Source organism: Neofelis nebulosa, chromosome 17 (genome assembly GCF_028018385.1).
Source record: "Neofelis nebulosa isolate mNeoNeb1 chromosome 17, mNeoNeb1.pri, whole genome shotgun sequence".
Classification (NCBI taxonomy): Eukaryota; Metazoa; Chordata; class Mammalia; order Carnivora; family Felidae; genus Neofelis; species Neofelis nebulosa.
Genome location: NC_080798.1, coordinates 13,534,743 through 13,553,108, shown reverse-complemented (window position 1 = coordinate 13,553,108; position 18,366 = coordinate 13,534,743). Strand labels below are relative to the sequence as shown.

The 18,366-nt window shown below is 57.2% G+C and overlaps 2 protein-coding genes across 9 annotated transcripts; one reads left to right on the top strand and one right to left on the bottom strand.

Moving 5' to 3' along the window:
- Positions 1–1,307: 1,307 nt before the first annotated feature.
- GSK3A (glycogen synthase kinase 3 alpha) lies at positions 1,308–11,004 on the top strand. Its single transcript, XM_058708252.1, has 11 exons — positions 1,308–1,731; positions 3,613–3,800; positions 5,140–5,223; positions 5,394–5,504; positions 7,405–7,535; positions 7,630–7,736; positions 8,685–8,782; positions 8,866–8,961; positions 9,367–9,553; positions 9,882–9,974; positions 10,535–11,004. The coding sequence occupies exons 1-11, from the start codon at positions 1,449–1,451 to the stop codon at positions 10,606–10,608; spliced, it is 1,452 nt and encodes a 483-aa protein (XP_058564235.1). The 5' UTR covers positions 1,308–1,448; the 3' UTR covers positions 10,609–11,004.
- Positions 11,005–13,389: 2,385 nt separating this feature from the next.
- ZNF526 (zinc finger protein 526) lies at positions 13,390–18,361 on the bottom strand. Of its 8 annotated transcripts, XM_058708249.1 has the most exons (4): positions 18,143–18,252; positions 16,449–16,548; positions 16,182–16,281; positions 13,390–16,091 (listed from the first exon to the last, which is right to left on the bottom strand). In XM_058708249.1, the coding sequence occupies exon 4, from the start codon at positions 16,068–16,070 to the stop codon at positions 14,040–14,042; it is 2,031 nt and encodes a 676-aa protein (XP_058564232.1). In that variant the 5' UTR covers positions 16,071–16,091; positions 16,182–16,281; positions 16,449–16,548; positions 18,143–18,252; the 3' UTR covers positions 13,390–14,039. The 8 variants fall into 8 exon arrangements, with proteins under 8 accessions (XP_058564232.1, XP_058564231.1, XP_058564230.1 ...); XM_058708248.1 differs by having other exon boundaries at positions 16,182–16,548; positions 18,252–18,361; XM_058708247.1 differs by having other exon boundaries at positions 16,182–16,548.
- Positions 18,362–18,366: the final 5 nt, after the last annotated feature.

Here is an 18,366-nt window from a genome sequence, read left to right as displayed (position 1 = left end):
CGACATAGTCCGTGCACAAAACTTGAGGCTACTCCTAACAGTCGGCTTCCTTGATTCTTTGATTTGGGCCCTCCTGGATCCTGTAAACTTGGGAAGCGGGAGAACGCAAAAGGCTGAAAGAGGGTTCGAATCAGAAGTTCTTTTTTCACCTCTTTTAATTCTCCTCTCAGCCTCTGTGCAACCCACGTTGGTAGAAAAAGCTAGATTGTATCTGAAGGCTATTGTTCTGAGAGACCACTAGGAACTTTGTTTCCCAAGTCGTTTGCGGGGGATTTGCCTCCCTGATTAGTGGAAACTTGGAATTTGGAATGTTTGGGCTCCCATTTTCCCGCAGCCCCTGATAGACTTGGTCACTTTCTTGGGACCTTGGGGAGGGGAAGGAGGCGTTGAACACTCTACAGTCTCCCGGGGGGATTGATGTCTTTCACCTTCGGCTCTCGCTTTCCCAAAAGTACCGGCTGGACTCCACTTCCCAGCAAGCCTCTGCAGTCTCATCTCACAAAGGGTCAGGATCCTGACTGGACTATTCCCCAGCATGCTTCGGGTTCCTCGTAGATCCCTCCCGCTCAGTCAAACGGGGAGGCCGCCTTGAACTTCATTTCCCAGAAGACACAAAGTTCACTGTAGCAACTACTCTGAAGCCTTGGTGTTGACTACATTTCCCGGTAGGGACTGCGGCATAGCGTAGGAGATGCAGAGGAACGCCGTACCTATTTTATTTCCTAGCCTATCTCCATAATTGCAGTGTCCACTTGGGGCTTAGGTAGTACCTGGGACTCCATTTCCCGGCGTGCTTTGGAAGTCGCGTTACACCTGCAATGCGGTGAGGGCGTGGCGACGACTCCATTTCCCGGCTTGCTTCACGGTCCGGTATCTGCGGATGCACCGGCGCAGACTCTATTTCCCACCGTGCACTTGGCACGGATCGGCATACACGGCCAATAGACTAAATAAGCGTCTGGACTCCATTTCCCGGCGTGCATCGGCCTACAAAGCTCACTGAAAGAGTGGCTGCGACTACATTTTTGAAGCACATTTAGGGCTCACAGTTGCTGCAATGGAGTGAGTGTGTGAGTGTGCGACTCTGACTCCGCTTCCCAATGTGCTTCAGAGTCCGCAGTCGACACAGTTGGCTGACTTATTGCCCAGGACTCTTTCCTGACGTGCAGCGCGATCCGTCATCCCCCGCGGTGGGCTCTAAGGCCTTTGCAGACTCCATTTCCCGGCGTGCCTCGCGGCTGTCTGTGCGGACCGAGGGCGGCGACGGCGGCGCGTAGGGCAGGCGGACTGCATCTCCCGACGTGCCCCGCGGCGGGCGCTGGGCCGGAGCCGGAGCCCGAGCGGCGCGGCCTGGAAGAGGCCAGAGCCCGGGGGAGGCGGCGGCGGCGGCGGCGGCGGGGGCAGCCCGGGCAGCCCGAGCCCCGTGGCCTGGGCCTGCGCTCGGCGCCATGAGCGGCGGCGGGCCTTCAGGAGGCGGCCCTGGGGGCTCGGGCCGGGCGCGGACCAGCTCGTTCGCGGAGCCAGGCGGCGGAGGCGGTGGTGGCGGCGGCGGCCCCGGGGGCTCGGCCTCCGGTCCGGGCGGCAGCGGCGGTGGGAAGGCGTCAGTCGGAGCCATGGGTGGGGGCGTGGGGGCCTCGAGCTCCGGGGGTGGCCCCAGCGGCAGCGGCGGAGGAGGCAGCGGCGGCCCCGGTGCGGGCACTAGCTTCCCGCCGCCCGGAGTGAAGCTGGGCCGTGAGTATTAGCGGCGTCCGTGGAGGGTGGAGATCAAGGTTCCCGAAGCCCTTCAAACGTCGATCAGCTTCTTCCATATGCCCAGATAGGAGGTCCAGCTCCCTGTGCTTCCAAAGATGGGATTTGAGCGCTCCCCTTCCCAGAGAAAGGGATTTGAGGGGTTACCATCAATTGGAGTTTAGGACTGGATATTAGGATTAGATTAGTGGTTCTCAAGGAAACAGGGGTCGCAGGTCTCTGTTCTTCTAGTACTGAGATGTTGGGTCCCTGAGCCTTAAAAACAGGAATCTGATGTTGCCATCCATTAGACAACAGGATCAGGAGTCATCCTCGCTTGCAAATGGGGCTAAAGGGGTATTGTTCCCAAAAAGAAGATCACCGTCACCCAAAAAAGGGGATCGAATTTGCTCTCCTTTAGACGATGGGGGTTTGGAGTGAATATCACATAGGAATGGATTTGAGGTTACTGTGTCCCCGGAAGGATAGGGCCAGGGCTTCCCAAACTGGTACCCAGGCAGTCTTTCCTTTTAAAATGCAAGACCTGTTACCATCATTTGTCCATAACAGATAGAACTGTACCCCCAATGGTGGAAATTAATAGTTGGTGCTTCTTAGAAATGAGGACAGACTGGGAATCAGTATACCCTGCCAAACAAGTCCATAGGCACTGTTCTTCCAAAAACTTGGCTTGGGGTGCCTGGCTGGTTCAGTTTGTAGAGTATGCGACTCTTGTTCTTGGTGTCATGGATTCGAGCCCCACGTTGGGGGTAGAATTTACTTAAAAACAAAACAGAACAAAAAAAACTTGCTCGGTAAGTCTCCTTCCACAAAAAATGGAACAGTGTCAGGGAGGGTCACAGTTCCCCATTGAATATGGATCTAAGGTTCTACCCTTATCATTGTTCTGAGGTATGGTGTCTGGAAGAATAGCCACATAGGATCATCTTCCTCCAAAAGAAGGTGTCAGTGCCCCTCAAAACAAATTTGGTTCATCAGTGACCCCTTTTCTTTGGGAAATTGATGAAAAGTTCACCAAAGAAAAGAGGTCACTATTAAGAATGCCACAAAACTTTGCTGCTGTTCAGAGAATGGAATTGGAAATTACAGCTTTCCTTCAAAGGACTGAAGCTGGGATGGCCCCTTGTTAATGGAGGCCAGGTTCATCAGTCTCAAGACTTAGTACTTGTCCATTGGGGACCACCCAAATACAGGAAGGGGTCTGGAACTCTGGACCACACAGATGAGGAGGCCAGGTCAGCGCCTTTTCTAACTCCAGAGTAGTTGGGGAAGGGCTTATTGTGAAAGTCATGACCTTGTCACTCATACCTGGAGGAGTCCTTTCTGCCACTAAAAAATAGTGGTGGTTATCAGCTCTAGCAAGGAGGACTTAGTGGTCACTGTCCCTCAAGCTGTGAGAAAGGCTAGTGCTTTCCTAAAGTAGAAGTGCCTCGGGGTCACTGCTCTGGTAAGTGGGAGAGGTTAGGTCAGGCTTTTCCCAGGCAGGAGTGGGGCCAGCAGGCAGGAAGCTCAGAGTGGATACAGTCATCATCTGAGAGTATGAGGATGCCCTCAGACCAAGCGGGACCAGTGATTTGCTGCTCACTAGAGGTAGAAATTCTGGGTTATCAATCCTTGAACAGCAAGAAGTTTAAGTGTCAGTGTCTTCCCACCCAGAGAAGCAGCAGGATTTAGGGTTCCCTGAAGGGAAGAGGAGAAAGGGCACCCAGAGGCATCCAGCAGCCACCTTTGCTCAAAGACAGAGAAGAGACAAAGGCCCCCAGTGAGCATCCTATAGAGATTCGCCTCCCTCCCCACAGCCCTGTGATTGGGTGGTGGCAAGAGGGGGAAGGTCAGTGGATGTGTGTCCCCTTTGTTCCCCAGGTGACAGCGGGAAGGTGACCACAGTGGTAGCGACTCTAGGCCAAGGCCCAGAGCGATCCCAGGAGGTGGCTTACACAGACATCAAAGTGATTGGCAATGGCTCGTTTGGGGTCGTGTACCAGGCACGGCTGGCTGAGACCAGGGAACTGGTGGCCATCAAGAAGGTTCTCCAGGACAAGAGGTTCAAGGTAGCTTGGGGCAAATGGGGACAAGGAGGTGTGACCAGGCATAATGGGTGAGAGCACCCTAGTGAGGGTGCTGGATTTGGGTTTTCACGGGATCTGAACACGAGCCAGAAGAGAAAGGAGTGGAAAAGTGTGTGGAAGATGGGAGTGTGGGTTCCAAGAGAGACCAGAGCTGATGTTGGGCTTTTGCTCTGGGTGAAGTGCTTTGTTAGGCGAGTTGTTATTTAATTCACATGAAGGTTCTCTGAGGGTGGACACTGGTGTCTTATCCTCATTCTAAGACCGAGACTCAGATAAGAGAATTGACTTGAGAGCAAGACTAGCCTCTGGCTTGTCTGATTCCGAAGCCTTCCACCTTACCCGCTAAGTTACGCTTCTGCCCAGAGGAGAAAGGAAGCTGGTAGAGGGTGATGAGTGTGTTTGTGAAGGTCGTGCTCTGACCCAGGTGCTTGGCAAGCGCAGGATGAAATCCAGACTGTACTCTGCTCACCAAACCATGTGCCTTGGTGTGGGCATCTGTCCCCCTGGGGACAGATGTGCCCTATAACCTAGTGGAGGTCCAGGGAACCAAAAGGAGATGGAAGAGGTAGAAGTCGAGGGACAGTTGGTGTTGCAAGGACTGGCATTTTGGAGCTCAGGCTGGCCTGGATATAAACGAACTGAGCCTAGGCTGGGAGCGAACCAGGTCAGGGACTGGGTCTTGGCAGTGAGAACCCTTGGGCAGGAGGAGCTCCAGGGTGTGGGCCAGAATTTGATTAGCGTTGAGTCCCAGAAGTGCGAGGGATCTGAGGGTGGGAATTCTGAGGCCAGAATTCAGGGGAACAGAGAATAGGGAAGAGACTGAGGCTCTTGGAAGATGGAAGTCTGGAGTCTGGGACTTAAGATCCAAGTCAGGGTTCAAGGGCCCAGATGCCTCCAGGGGAGGCAATAGAGAGGAGTAGGGACCAGGGTGAACTGGGTGGCCGGTACTTGTCTGTTGGCACTCGGGCCTTGTGTGGCCATATCATCTGATTTTTCAAGACAAGCAGGAAAAGTGGATTCATACATGGAGACCCCTGATTTTCAAATGTTAGCAACGCATTGGGAATTTTTGAACAGTGGGCTGAAGAAAGCTGATCTGTAGGTTGGGTGTAGTCCATAGGCCTTCAGCTTGTGGGGGAGGGAAATGGGTAGTGGTAAGGAATTAGGGTCTGTGCTAGAGGGGTCCTGGAGCTGGGACGCAAGGAGTAGCCACCTGGCTCTGTTGGCAGGAGTAGAGGAGCAGGGCTGTGGTGAGGGGTGCCAGGGAGGGGAGGCGGGGAGAGTCGGCCATTGTCTGAGGCACTTTCCTTTTGCTCCCAAGAACCGAGAGCTGCAGATTATGCGTAAGCTGGACCACTGCAATATTGTGAGGCTGAGATACTTTTTCTACTCCAGTGGGGAGAAGGTGAGGCCTTGCCCATGCGGGGGAGTCTTCCACCTTGACTCCACCCGTGTTCCTGCCTGCCTTTCTCGTGACTGCCAGTCCTTCCCCCGTTATCCCCCACAAGCCTCCCCCCCCCCCCCCCCCCCGCTCTTTCCTCACAGTGCCTCACACCTCTCCTTTGCTCTCTGCAGAAAGACGAGCTTTATCTAAATCTGGTGCTGGAATATGTGCCCGAGACAGTGTACCGGGTGGCCCGCCATTTCACCAAGGCCAAGTTGACCATCCCTATCATCTATGTCAAGGTGGGCAGGCGGGCAGGCTGCTGGGACCCAGGCCTACAAAGCCAGGGGCTCTGGATCCTCCTGCCTTCTGTGGGTTCCTTCTTCCTCCCAACTTTATGTTGGTCTCTGCAGGCTGTGTGTTCCCTGTCCTTGACTCCATAACCACCATAGACAGAGCTTGCCAAATGCAGGGCAAGCCAACCTGAGGCCTGACCGAATCAGGGAGGCAGGCTGACTGGGGTCTGGGGAAGACTGCACGGTACCTGCTCGGGTCCACCCTGGGAGCCCAGTGGCACCAGTATTGTTGGTGGAGTTAGAATCGGGGTGGGGACCGAAAATGTGAAGGGAGAGATGCTGAAGTCAGAGTCCTGGACTGCAAAGCCTTGGCAGAGGGGAGTGGGAAGGAGGCAGGGTTGGAGGAAGGTTGCTGTCCACAGAACCTGGATTCATTCCCCAGGGCCTGGTGCTGTGCCCCGGGTGTTAGTCTCTTTCAGGAGGTGTTTGAATGAATGGGTGAATGAATGAATGAATGAATGAGCCTAGGGTTGATGTGGAGAACAGAGGCCGGAGCAGCTTTCTTTTTTTTAAATTTTTTTATTTTTTAATTATTTTTTTAATGTTTATGTATTTTTGAGAGAGAGAGAGAGAGAGAGACAGAGTGTGAGCCAGGGAGGGGCAGAGAGAGAGGGAGACACAGAATCCGAAGTAGGCTCAGGCTCTGAACTGTCAGCACAGAGCCTGACGCGGGGCTTGAACCCACGAACTGTGAGATCATGACCTGAGCCGAAGTCAGACGCTTAACCGACTGAGCCACCCAGGCACCCCCGGAGCAGCCTTCTGCACTGGGAGGAGGTGGATGGGTTCAGGTTGGCTGAAGATCCTCCTGCTAGCTTTAAGAACGCTGGGCCTCGGTGAGCTACAGAGCTCTATCAGGGGTTGGTGCTGGGGGACTGCGCCTCCCAGGAGGGGAGTCCTCTGGTTTGGTGAATCCCTACTGTGGCTACCTGTGTGCTGAACCCAATGCAGTTCCAGAGACCTAACTGACTGAGACCCAGGCTTTGTTCCTGAAGAGCTCTCAGTTTAGTGGAGTAGACAGCTGTCGTTACAAAGAACTATAAAACTACTAGCAACTGCCATAGTAGAAGGAACACAGGGAATTCTGGACACAGGAGGCCCCCGGCCCTGCCTGCTTTGGGGGTGAGAAGGATCAAGGAATGCTTCTGGGAGATCATTAGGTGCAGGGTGAGGAAGCGGCATCTCTAGCCAAGGGCAGTGGGAATGGAGGAGGGGGGCCCAGGAAGCCGGCCTGAGCAGTTGCTATGTGCTGGGCACTGGCCTGAGTCCTGGGGGACACAGCAGCGATGAACACACAAAGATCCCTGCTCTCTTGGCACTTACGTTCTAGCCAGTGGGAGGGAGAGTGGCAGGAAAATCCAGCTGGAGGGAGGCGAGCCCGTGGGTGGTTTTGACTGGCAGCTGAAGGAAGCCAAGCCCTTCCTATAGCCAGTGGTTTTGGAGCTGAGTGACTGGCTCCCGCAAGGCCTTCCTTGTGTGTGTGTGTGTGTGTGTGTGTGTGTGTGTGTGTGTGTGTGTGTGTTTATCAGGCTTTTGCTGAGGTGTGTGACTGAGGCAGTATTCTCAAGGTGCGGGGCAGTGCCAGCCCTGAGGGGGTCTGTCGCAAATGCCCCATCCCGAACTTACTGAATCAGAAACTGGGAGGGGGCCCCAGAGGTCCCTGTTTTAACAAGCCTTCTAAGTGGGCCTGGTGCAGAGTAAGGTTTGAGGACCCAGGGGCAGTGGAAGAGTTTATGAGTCAACTGGAGAGGTGCTTGGGAGGGCTCTTGAGGCCAAGAGGGTGGAGCGCTGGCAAGTTCCGTGGGCAGCCCTAGGCCACAGTTGTGCTGTCCCTTGCCTGTCCCAGGTGTATATGTACCAGCTCTTCCGGAGCTTGGCTTACATCCACTCCCAGGGCGTGTGTCACCGCGACATCAAGCCCCAGAACCTGCTGGTGGACCCTGACACTGCTGTCCTCAAGCTCTGCGATTTTGGCAGGTGGGTCTGACCTGGGGTGCACTGGGTGGCCGAAGGGGCTAGGAGGGACCCCAACCCTGGCCTTGTGTTTACTCCCACCCATCTCTTCCCACAGCGCAAAGCAGTTGGTCCGGGGGGAGCCCAACGTCTCCTACATCTGCTCTCGCTACTACCGGGCCCCGGAGCTGATCTTCGGAGCCACTGATTACACCTCGTCCATTGGTCAGACTTCCCGGAGGGTGGGGGTGGGCAACGGCAGTCATGGCAGTTTTTGAGTTCTTTCTGTGTGCTGTCTGCCAAGCTCGGCGATAAAAGCTTAACGTGTGTCCTTTCATCCAGTCCTCACAAACTTTGGAGGGCGATGCTGCCGTATGCTCGGTTCACAGATGAGCAGTCTGAGGCTGAGAGCGGGGAGGCCGCCTGCCTGCATTCGCACTGCTGGGGTTGGGCAGGGCTGGGCTTTGAAAGCTGACCTGACTCCAGAGTCCATGCGGGCTCTGGAGCCTCCCAGTCAGCCCTCTTTTCTCGCCTTGGGGGGGAGGGGCTGACAGTGACCTTGGGGGAATCAGTGGCTCTCTACCGCGAGGGTGTGACTTGCTCACAGGGCCCCGTGTCTTTCCCCATTGGTGGGGATGGCAGCACTACCTTCCAGGCAAGAGGCGGGGGCATGAAAGGGTTTGGAGAGAACATTCATCAGCAGTGTGGAGAAACTGAATGGTCCTTAGGTGTGAACTTGTGCCTTGGGGGTCAAGTACAGACCAGGGAGGGGGGCCAGACTCCCAGGTTGCTGCTGTTCCTGTGGGCAGGATAAAGGCTAGGCCTGGAAATTAAGGCTTTATCTTCCCGAGGCCCGAAGAACACAGATGCCTGTTCTAGGTATGTTGGGCCATCCGGAGGCCAGAGGTAGAGAAGGGGCTTACTGGGGTCACCGAGGGGAGAGAGGCAATTAAGGCTGGAAACACTTAGATTGGAGAGTGCAGCACAGTCAGTCAGACCTGGAGGTTCAACATCAGGCTCCGGCGTTCCTAAACCGTAGGACCTTGAGCAGGGTGCTGCTTCTCATGGCTGAGAAAATGGGCTCCTGGCACCCTTGGGGTGACTGTGGGGGGGATCGAAGCACTGTGAGGAGATGGGTGGAGGAGCCCTGACCCTCCCCCATTCCCCCTTCAGATGTGTGGTCAGCTGGCTGCGTGCTGGCTGAGCTCCTCCTGGGCCAGCCCATCTTCCCCGGGGACAGTGGGGTAGACCAGCTGGTGGAGATCATCAAGGTGAGGGCACGGCACAGTGTGTGTGGGGGGGGGTGGCTAAGGGAGAGGGGCTTTGGCTCAGACCCCTCCTTTTTTCTCTGCAGGTGCTGGGAACACCAACCCGGGAACAGATCCGAGAGATGAACCCCAACTACACGGAGTTCAAGTTTCCCCAGATTAAAGCTCACCCCTGGACAAAGGTGGGGAAGGGCTAGGGGCTCAGGCAGCATGGCTGAGGTCCCCTTTGGAGGCCAGCTGGCCTGGGGACCTGGCTATAGAGTCAGGGCTTGGGAGTGGGTTAGTAACTCATCCCATTTCCAATTTTATGGCATCTCCCATACTCGAGAAGGTGAGGATCGACGGTAAGTTCGACAGTGCCATTTTTCTGGTGGGGAAACAGGCTCCCAGCGGGGCCCGTCCAGTGATGGGACCTGGGGGAGCTGCTCACCCGAAAGAAGGTGACTGCCCCTCAGTGGTGGTGCCTCAGTTAGAAAGTGGGTGTGCGGGACTTAGTCACGTTTGCTGCAGGCCCCGTAGCAGCACGATGCTGGCTAACCCAGTGCTGGGGCATTTCACCCTGGTGACTTCTGTCCCCTCCCCCTAAGGTGTTCAAATCTCGAACGCCGCCGGAGGCCATCGCGCTCTGCTCTAGCCTGCTGGAGTACACGCCGTCCTCAAGGCTGTCCCCTCTGGAAGCCTGCGCCCACAGCTTCTTTGACGAACTGCGATGTCACGGAACCCAGCTTCCCAACAACCGCCCGCTTCCCCCCCTCTTCAATTTCAGTCCTGGCGGTGAGGGCACAGCCTGGGATCTGGGGAACCGGAGGGGCAGGCAGAGAATGTGGAGGAGTGCTTGGTGTTACAGACAGGAGTGGGGCGCTGAGGGTGGGCTACAGGAAGGGCCTGGGGGCTCAGGAGATGCCTCCAAGACAGGAGACTTGACCCTGCTTAACCCATGCCCTGCGATCACCTGTGCGAGGCTCCCTCTGGTTTTTCACCTAAAGCGTTCAGTGGCTACACCCTTGCCAGGAGCTGGGTCCCTACCTGGTGCCCCCTTCTAACCCTGACCCTGTCTCCCAGTGCCCTGCCCCTGACTGGGCATGTCCATTCCTGTCCCTAGAACTCTCCATCCAACCGTCTCTCAACGCCATTCTCCTCCCTCCTCACTTGAGGTCCCCAGCGGGCACTGCCACCCTCACTCCACCCTCACAAGGTAAGTCAGGGGTGGCAGATGAAAGCCTTTCTCAGCCTGGGAGGCGGGCCTGTTCCCACAGCCCCAGAGTTTCCTGCACACGTGTGGAAACCGTTGACACCTCGATCGTATACGCCTTGATGGTCACCTTTGTAGGCTATTATCATCTGTATCTGTGTTTCAGCGCTAACTGGAAAGCCAAAGACAAACGTTTGGCTTGCACACCCAAACAAAAAGTTAAATTTGTTGTTCACGTTTAAAAATTGAGGCCACTGCATGTACAAATTCAGATTTCCTGTCTCTCTTGGGGAAGAAAATCCGACTGGGCAGTGCGGGCCTGCCTTTCCTCGGGGCGGTGCTGTCAGCTGGGGCCAAGTTCCAGCTGCCCTCTTTTATGTGGGGCCCGGTTGTCTGGAGTCCGTCCATGACCAACCTGGCCCTTTGGCATTTGAGCATGCAACCCTGGACCCAAAGTGGCAGCTATCTGTTTCTGATGTAGCATCCCCCACCGAGTTCCTGCTCTTGGAGGGATGGAGGTCTGCAAGGCAAAGGGTAACTGTCTGCTTCTTCCTCTCCCTCAGCTTTAAGTGAGGCTCAGACTGGCTCGGAATGGCAGTCGACCGACGCCACAGCTCCCCTCACTAACTCTTCCTGAGGGCCCCACCAACTACCCTTCCATCTGGGAGCCTCCAGTGGGGCTGGGAAGGGGGACCATAGCCCATCAAGCTCCTGACCTGGCTGGGCCCCTAGACTAGAGGGCAGAGGTAAATGAGTCCCTGTCCCTACCTCCAGTCCCTCCCTCACCAGCCTCACCCTATGGTGGGCTTTTTAAGAGGATTTTAACTGGTTGTGGGGAGGGAAGAGAAGGAAGGACAGGGGGTTGGAGGCATGAGGACCTCCTGCCCCCCTCGGCCCCCTCCCCTCCTCCCAGGCCTACACTCCTCCAACCCCCTTCCCCTCCTGTGTCCCTTGTAAATAGAACCAGACCATCCCGTCTACTCCTCCTCCCTTCCCTGCTCCTCCTTCCCCCTCGGGTGTAAATAGATTGTTATAATTTTTTTCTTAAAGAAAACGTCGATTCACACCGTCCAACCTGGCCCGTCCCCCTTCTACAGCTGTCCCTCCTCCTGTCCTCTGCCCCTAAGGTCTCCTCCCTCCTCTCCCAACCCTGGAGGGCTGGGGGTGGGTGGGTGGGGGAGCTCCTGATGTCTTAGTTTCCACAGTAAGGTTTGCCTGTGTACAGACCTCCGTTCAATAAATTATTGGCATGAAAACCTGCTTCCTGTCTGGCTGCCTTGTTTCCACAGAGGTGAGGGTGATGCCTGAGGGGCTGTTCTGGGACAGGACCTCTCAGGCAGGGGAACAGGGCTGAGTGAACCCACCGCGCTGGGCTGTTGGAGGCTTGAGTCCCGGCCCTGCCTCACAGGCCCAGCTTTCCTGTGCCTCAGCTCCCCTCTGCACATGTGACAAACTGAGTCTGGCTTATCCACTGCAGAGGCCTGGTGGGAGCCTGCCTCATGGACCCAGCACTGATCTGGAGGGAAGCAGGCACTGTCATCCCCAGGCGACAGTTGAGAGAATGGGATCAGAGGTCAAGGCCACACAGTGGAAGTGGCGGAGTCGAGACTTTGAACAAATGGCTCTCTCATAGCCTAAGCTACATGCTGTTTCACAGGGACACTGAATGATGAGGGGTCACTCAGGCCAAAACAGCCTAGATGTAGACCCTTAGTGGGCACAGACAGGGGCAGAGTAGCTGTCCTCAAGCCCTAACAGATCTCCAAGCTTTCGTTTCTGTTTTAAAGAGGGCACATAGCCGGCCCATACCTAGGGATGCTGGGAAGCGACAAGCCTGGGAAGGTTGGCACAGAGAACTTGGTTTCTTTCCCTCCTCCCCTTCCATGAAAACATGGTGGGGCCACAGGCAGAGGGAAATGGCCACTCCTCCATGTGGTGCCAATGATATGTGAGGGCAGGAGGCCTCAAAAGTGGAAGGAGGAGCAACTGATACATCCTCCACTGGACTTCACTTGTGAAGAAAAAAGGAAGTTTTTTTTCTTGGTTACTGTGTAATCTCTACGCCCACCGGGGAGCTTGAACTTACGACCCTGAGATCAAGAGTTGCGTGCTCTACCGACTGAGCCCCAAAAGGGAAGGGGTTTTGAACATGTCCCAAAGAGTTCAGGGACTGTTCCTGTGGCACCTGAACTCTCCAGTTTGTTTGGGCCAGCCCCACGGGCACCTGTAAACTCTTCAGAACAATCCTTGGCCTTTCCTGCTCAAGACCCTCTGGATATCACCTTGTTTGTAAGATAAATGCATCTAGCAAGGAGACCACAGCAGGACAGAAGGGCTGGTCTGGGCAAGGGGCACTCCCGGGGCCCCCCTACCTCCCTACTGCTCACATCTGTTCAGCCGTGAGGTCAGTGAGGATGTGCCTCACCCTCCTCCCACTCCCATGGCCTCGGCCCTGGTCTGGCCCCATCCTTTCCCCTTAGACCATCTTCAGCCAACCCCCTGCCCCACCTTGATGCCGGGGAGCCCCAAGGCCCACTTTTGACCGTCCCCACTACCCCAACTTAGTCTGACTTTCACAGCCTTCCCAGGTCCAGGCCTCCCCACCTGAGCACTTTGGTCTGTAGAGGCCTGGTGGGAGCCTGCCCCAGGAACCGGCCATAAATCATCTATTCCTGTTGAGGGAGGGAAGGACTGCCACTCTAGGTAGACTTCAAAAAGGTTGGGGATCCCTTCTTGTTCCTAAGGCCTCCGATCTTTCAAGGCCTCACCAAACCCCAACTGCTCGGTGACACTGGCTTACCTCTCCTCCAGATGTAGCAAATCCCCTGAACATCCCTACCCCTGCACCGGTTTCAAACGTCGCACTCGCTCAACGGTACTGGTTACAGATGTGGGCTGAAGGCACCACCTGGATTCAAATCTCAGCGACACTGCTGCCTAGTGTGAGACCTTGGGCGAGTGCCTGTCCCTGTTTTCTCATCTGTACAGCAGGGCTAATGCTGAGATCACCACACGGGCCCGCCGGGTCACAATCCATGTGCAGTGTGAGCTGCGGTGCCTGCCACGGCTAGGCGGTCATGTGTGCTGTCATTGTGGCTGTGAGTAACTGGACGGTCTCCAAGTACACCAAGAACTCACCCTCTCTGCAGTGTCGCCTGCCTGTTACGTTCTCTTCCTCTCTCACTGGTGGATTCCTAAGTTTTCCACAAGGACTACCTCCTCCAAGGGGTTTGTTCCCTGCTCTGGGATCCCACCGTCCCTGTGCATCCCCAGCACCGTCCTGAGGATCCCAGGACTGAGATCTGCCTGCTCCCCAGGGGCAGGGCAGGCGGCTGACTCCTCTCTGGCCCCCGGCATGGCCCGGCATGTGGGAGGGAGGCCCGTGGACTCCCAGGCTGAATGAATCAATGACACACACTCAGAGAGCAAGGCCATCTGTACTTGTGTGAACTCCACTGCCACTGAGCACCTTCTGGGGTAGAGCCTGGGTCTGGGTCTGAGTCATTCCCGGGGTTCCAGCATCACCCAGCCTGCAGCTGAGTATGTGGGTACCTAGAGATTTCCTTCCGTATTGTCAAAAGTGAGCTTAAGGAAGCCCAGAGAAGTCCAGTACCTCTCTCTCCACCAGGCAGAGCCAAGTCCTGTATGCCCAGGGTCCAGGGAAGGTGACAGTCTTGGGGACAAGCGAGAAACCGCAGAGGTATGCAACAGTGCCCAGCACAGGTCTGGCACGTGGTCGGGGCTCAGGAAAGGTTACCTGACGTTGCTGGGCACCAGGGTGACAGGTGCAGAGCAAAGAGCCTCGGCAAATGCTACTCTGCAACGCACCGGGGGGACCCGGGACAGATCACGTCCCGTCTCAGGGCTTCAGTTTACCCTGAGGCGGAGAAAAGTGACAAGACACACCCGGCAGGGCCGTTGTGAGGAGTCAGTGGGTAAGAGGCCAGGGTGGATCCTGGCACCCAATCAGGTGCCAGAGTGGCTTGCCAGGGGGTGGTCCCCTCTCTCCCGGAGGTGCCCACGATTGTTGTTGCCACCAAACTCTTTTATTGCTGCTCTTCGGCTGCGTCACACGAAGGCCGCGTCCAACTGCAGCAGCCCGCTCGCCTCCCCGGCCCCCAGGGCGGCCTGGCACAGCTGCAGCGTGTCCTCAAGTGCCAGAGGCTGGGACGTCTCGATGATGGCAATGGTCTCCCCCAGCTCCGTACACATGATAGTCTGCTGAGGCTCAGGGGGCGGGGGCGGGGCAGGAGGTGGCGATCGGGGCGGCTGCAGGGTCAGGGTCCGGGCTCGGGCGTGGACACGCTGGTGCAGTCGCAGGCCTGCCAGGGCGTGGAACCAGCGGCCGCAGGTCCCGCAGTAGTAGGGGCTCTTGTTGTACAGACCGGTGATGGGGAGGCGGGGTGCGCGGGCGAAGGCCACGGGCCGCAGGTGCAGCCTCCGGTGCTGCTGCAGGTTGGAGCTCTGCGTGAAGCGCTTGCCACAGTCCAGGCACTGGTAGGGACGCGCACCCGTGTGGGTCAGCTGGTGGCGGCTGAGGTTGGCCAGAGAAGCAAAGGTCTTGCCACACGAGTGGCACTGGAAGGGCCGCTCGCCCGTGTGTGTCCGCAGGTGGTTGCGCACGTGGACCAGCTTCTTGAAGCCCTTGCCGCACACGCCACAGCGGTGACGCCGCTCGGGGGGCCCGTGGACCGCGCGCCGGTGCCGGGAGAGCCGGGAAGCCGAGGCGAAGGACTTGGAGCACTGTGGGCAGGGCAGCTGGGCGGGCGGGGCGGGGGGCGGCGGCGGTGGCGGCGGCGGCGAGGGCTCGGCCGGAGCCGGGGAGGCGGCCGCCAGCGCGGGGGGTGCCCCGCTCTTGCCCGCGTGGGTGCGCCGGTGGTAGAGAAACTTGGTCATGTTGCTGAACGTCTTGCCGCAGCGGCAGCGATGTAAGGGGTTGGCGGTGTGTGCCCGCCGGTGAGCCACCAACGTGAGCTCCGTGCCAAAGCCGCGGCCGCAGTCCACACAGAGGTAGCGGGCTTCGCCGCGGTGCAGCCGCAGGTGCTGCTCGAGCGACGCCGCTTTCTTGAAGACCTTGGAGCAGGTCGTACACTCGTGCGTGCCGCCGACGTGCGCCCGCCCATGAGCCAGCAGCCGGTTCGCCGAACTGAAGCTGCGCTGGCACTGGTCGCAGTGGAAGGGGTGGGCTGCCGATGCCGGGCCGCGGGATGCCCGCCGGTGTCGCCGGCGTGCCTCGGCTGACGTCCAGCGGGGGGGACAGTCCTCACAGCCCCTGGCCCGGCCGGCTGTGGCCCTGTCGCCTCCCGTGGCGTCATCACCAACCTCTGCCACCACCTCCTCCTCCTCCTCCGTCTCTTCATCGTCTTCCTCCTCCTCCTCCTCCTCCTCCTCCTCGAGCCCATTGCGCTCTTCTTTCTCGAGGGAGTCAAAGTGGGTGCCCTGATGCTCCAAGAACTCCTCGGGAGTGGCACAGAGGGTGGAACACTCGGGACACTCGTAGGGCTCCATCTTCACTTCGGGTGGAGCAGGGAGGGGAGGTGCCGGTGCCGGGGGAGGCAGAGGGGGCAGCACCGGTGGTTCGGCCGCCGCAGCAGAAAGGTGCCTGGCCTTGCGATGAGCCACCCACAGCTCAGGAGAGGGGAAGAGCTCCTGGCAGTCCCCACACTGGTACTGGATCTGGCTCGCAGACTCCCGGAGGTGGGCATCCTGGTGGGCCAGGAGCTCACCAGGGGACAGGATGAGCTGGCTGCACTCCCCACACTGGAAAGGCCCATCCTCGGTGCCCGCCATGAGCTCTGGCTCCAGGCCAGCATCCTGGGTGACCAGCGCCTCCTCCTCTGTGACAGCAGGCACATGCCGCTCCTGGTGAGAGAGAACTTCCTCCAGCGTGTTGTAGAGGCTGCCGCACTCAGAGCACATGAACTGGTGGTGCTGGAAGAAAAGGGAGGAGGCGAGGGCCTCCCCAGGTGTCATCTCGGTCACCTCTGTTGACATCTCCGTCATCTCTCCTAACATCGGTGTTGACGTCTCCATCGCCCCTGGTGACATCTGTGTTGGCATCTCGGCCGCCTCGGCCACCTCAGCCGCCACCTCTGCCATGGTGGGGAGGGAGAGTAGTGCCTGGAGAAAAAAGGGGAAGCTGGTGAAACATCGAGAACCTGAGAGAAGCAGGGATGTCTCAAGAGCTTCCTTGCCCATCCTGTCGCTCACCAGCCTCTGTCAATCGGCAAGCCTGCATCCAGTGCTCACGCCTCCGTCTTCAATGAACCTGTGGTTCTGTAGCCGACCCCTGCCCCAGGGTGCCGGGCATCTGTGAGAGAGACAGCCTCTTTCAGTCTGGCCTCAGACATCACCCTCCCTCCTTACCCGCAGGGCCAGTTGCACCCTTTCTAAGGACACCTCTCTCTATGCCTCTCAACGTCTGCCTGTACAGTTTCCTCACTGTTCAGCCCCGTTCCTCCTACTGTACGCACACACAGACATGCAGCAGTGTTTGAGAGCGCAGGCTTCTGGACCGGACCGCCCTTGGCTTGAATCTGCGTTCCACCACTTACTTCCTCTGAGACTGTTTTGTCACCTGTGAAACGGGGTAAAAGTAGTACTGACCACAAACACCCTGGTACTTGAGAAAGGTTAGACAGAACCATGACTTGGGGTTCGCCAGAGATGCTGTTTTTGAGTCCTAAGTCTTTGCTGTTGCCATTCCTTCTGCCAAGAGAGTTCTCTCCTCTTCTTGTCCAGCAAACTCCTGCCCAGCATTTCCTTTGTGAAGCCGTTTCTGATAACATCTCTACATTCTCAGGGTGATGTCCATCCACTCCTTCCTCCTTTGGGTTCCTATGGTAACCTGTGCCACCTCTATCATAGCAACTATCATGAGTCCGGGTTGCGGTCTGTGCTCCTCTCCAGACTGAGCATGCAGGCAGGGCAGGTCTCATTCACGGTAGGGGCTGATGTCACCAACAAAACCACGGACCTGGGCCAGGGATTTTTAACTTCTGAACCTCCGCCTATGTGCCCTGTCTCCCCTTCTACATGCGTGGGCTCAACCCAGGCCTCTTTACACAGCAGGGGCTCAGAGGCACTTTAGCAAATGACTGCCCTCCCACCCCCTGCTAATTTTCTGAATCCAATCTCCACTCTCTCAGTCTTTAACTCATCTGTTAGTGCCAGAGGGCTGGTGGAACTCAGCTTACACCCAGGCATGCAAAGTTGCTCATATTAAGCTCCCGGAGGGATGTTAGTCTCTTCATCACTGATGTGGTTCCAGCACCAAGAACAATGATTAGCCCACAACAGGTACTCAGTAGATATTCTGTGAATGAATAATGCTCCCTCCAGGAAGTGAGGCCATGAGAGCTTAACTCTCCCTGTGCCCATTCTTCCACCAGGCCAACTTTCCTATTAGACCGTGAATTTCCACAATAACACAGCCTAGCACATGACTCTGTTTTCAGCTGATATCCAATAAATGTTCCTCGAATAAATGATTCACTAAAGGCCCAGGAGTTACTTTTTCTTAACTACAAATCCCAACTCCCTCACTAATATACGAGTCGCCTGGGCCCTGCACACAACGGCCACCCAATAAGGTATCGGAGCCCAAGAGTTCAGTTCTTCCTTGTTTACAGCCCCACACTCCAGAGAACTCCCATGGGGCGAGGCCCAAGGCCTGGGGTAAGGCTTACACAAAGTAGGCACCCAGTACATGTTCTTCCAGAAGGCTGCCTCGAGTAATCTAAAATTCGGACTTTTCGCCCACATTCCTCCCTTCCCAATTATGGGACTGTGTACTATCGGTAGGGAGAGACAGGGGCTTTTTATACCATAGATCAGTAAGTCCTTCCAGGAAAGAACCCACCAGGGGCCTGGAAGTTCAACTTTTCCGCTACACATCCCATTTCACCGACCGCGCACTTCTCAACTCCGTAGCACGAGAGTACCCTGTAAGGGCTGGGGGCGGCGGGCTCAAGGGTAGGGTCCTGCACGCCGCAGAAGCTTAATCAATGCTCTAGGGCACATAGGAAGGAGCGCTCTCCTTCCACTCCGCGCCGCTCCCGCCCTAGCGCAGGCCCCAAGGCTCTTCGTCCCTCAGTGTCCCCTTCGTTCTCCCTCCGCCCCCTCCGTACGCCCAGTGCTCTCTTCCCCCGCCCGCCCCGCGGCGCCCTCACCCGTCTCTCTCGCCTCCTGCAGCCCCCGCCGCTCTTGACACAGACCCTCTCTGCTCCAGGCGTGCGGGACCCCTCACTATCCACACCTACCATTGGGCGGTGCCCTTACCCGTGGCAGCCAATCAAAGCTGGCAGCAGAGGGCACGCGCCCCCGCGCCTGCGTGTTGACGCTCAGGCGGGGTTCGGCGAGTTTCTCCACGCACACAACTGTGCCCTGTGGGCGG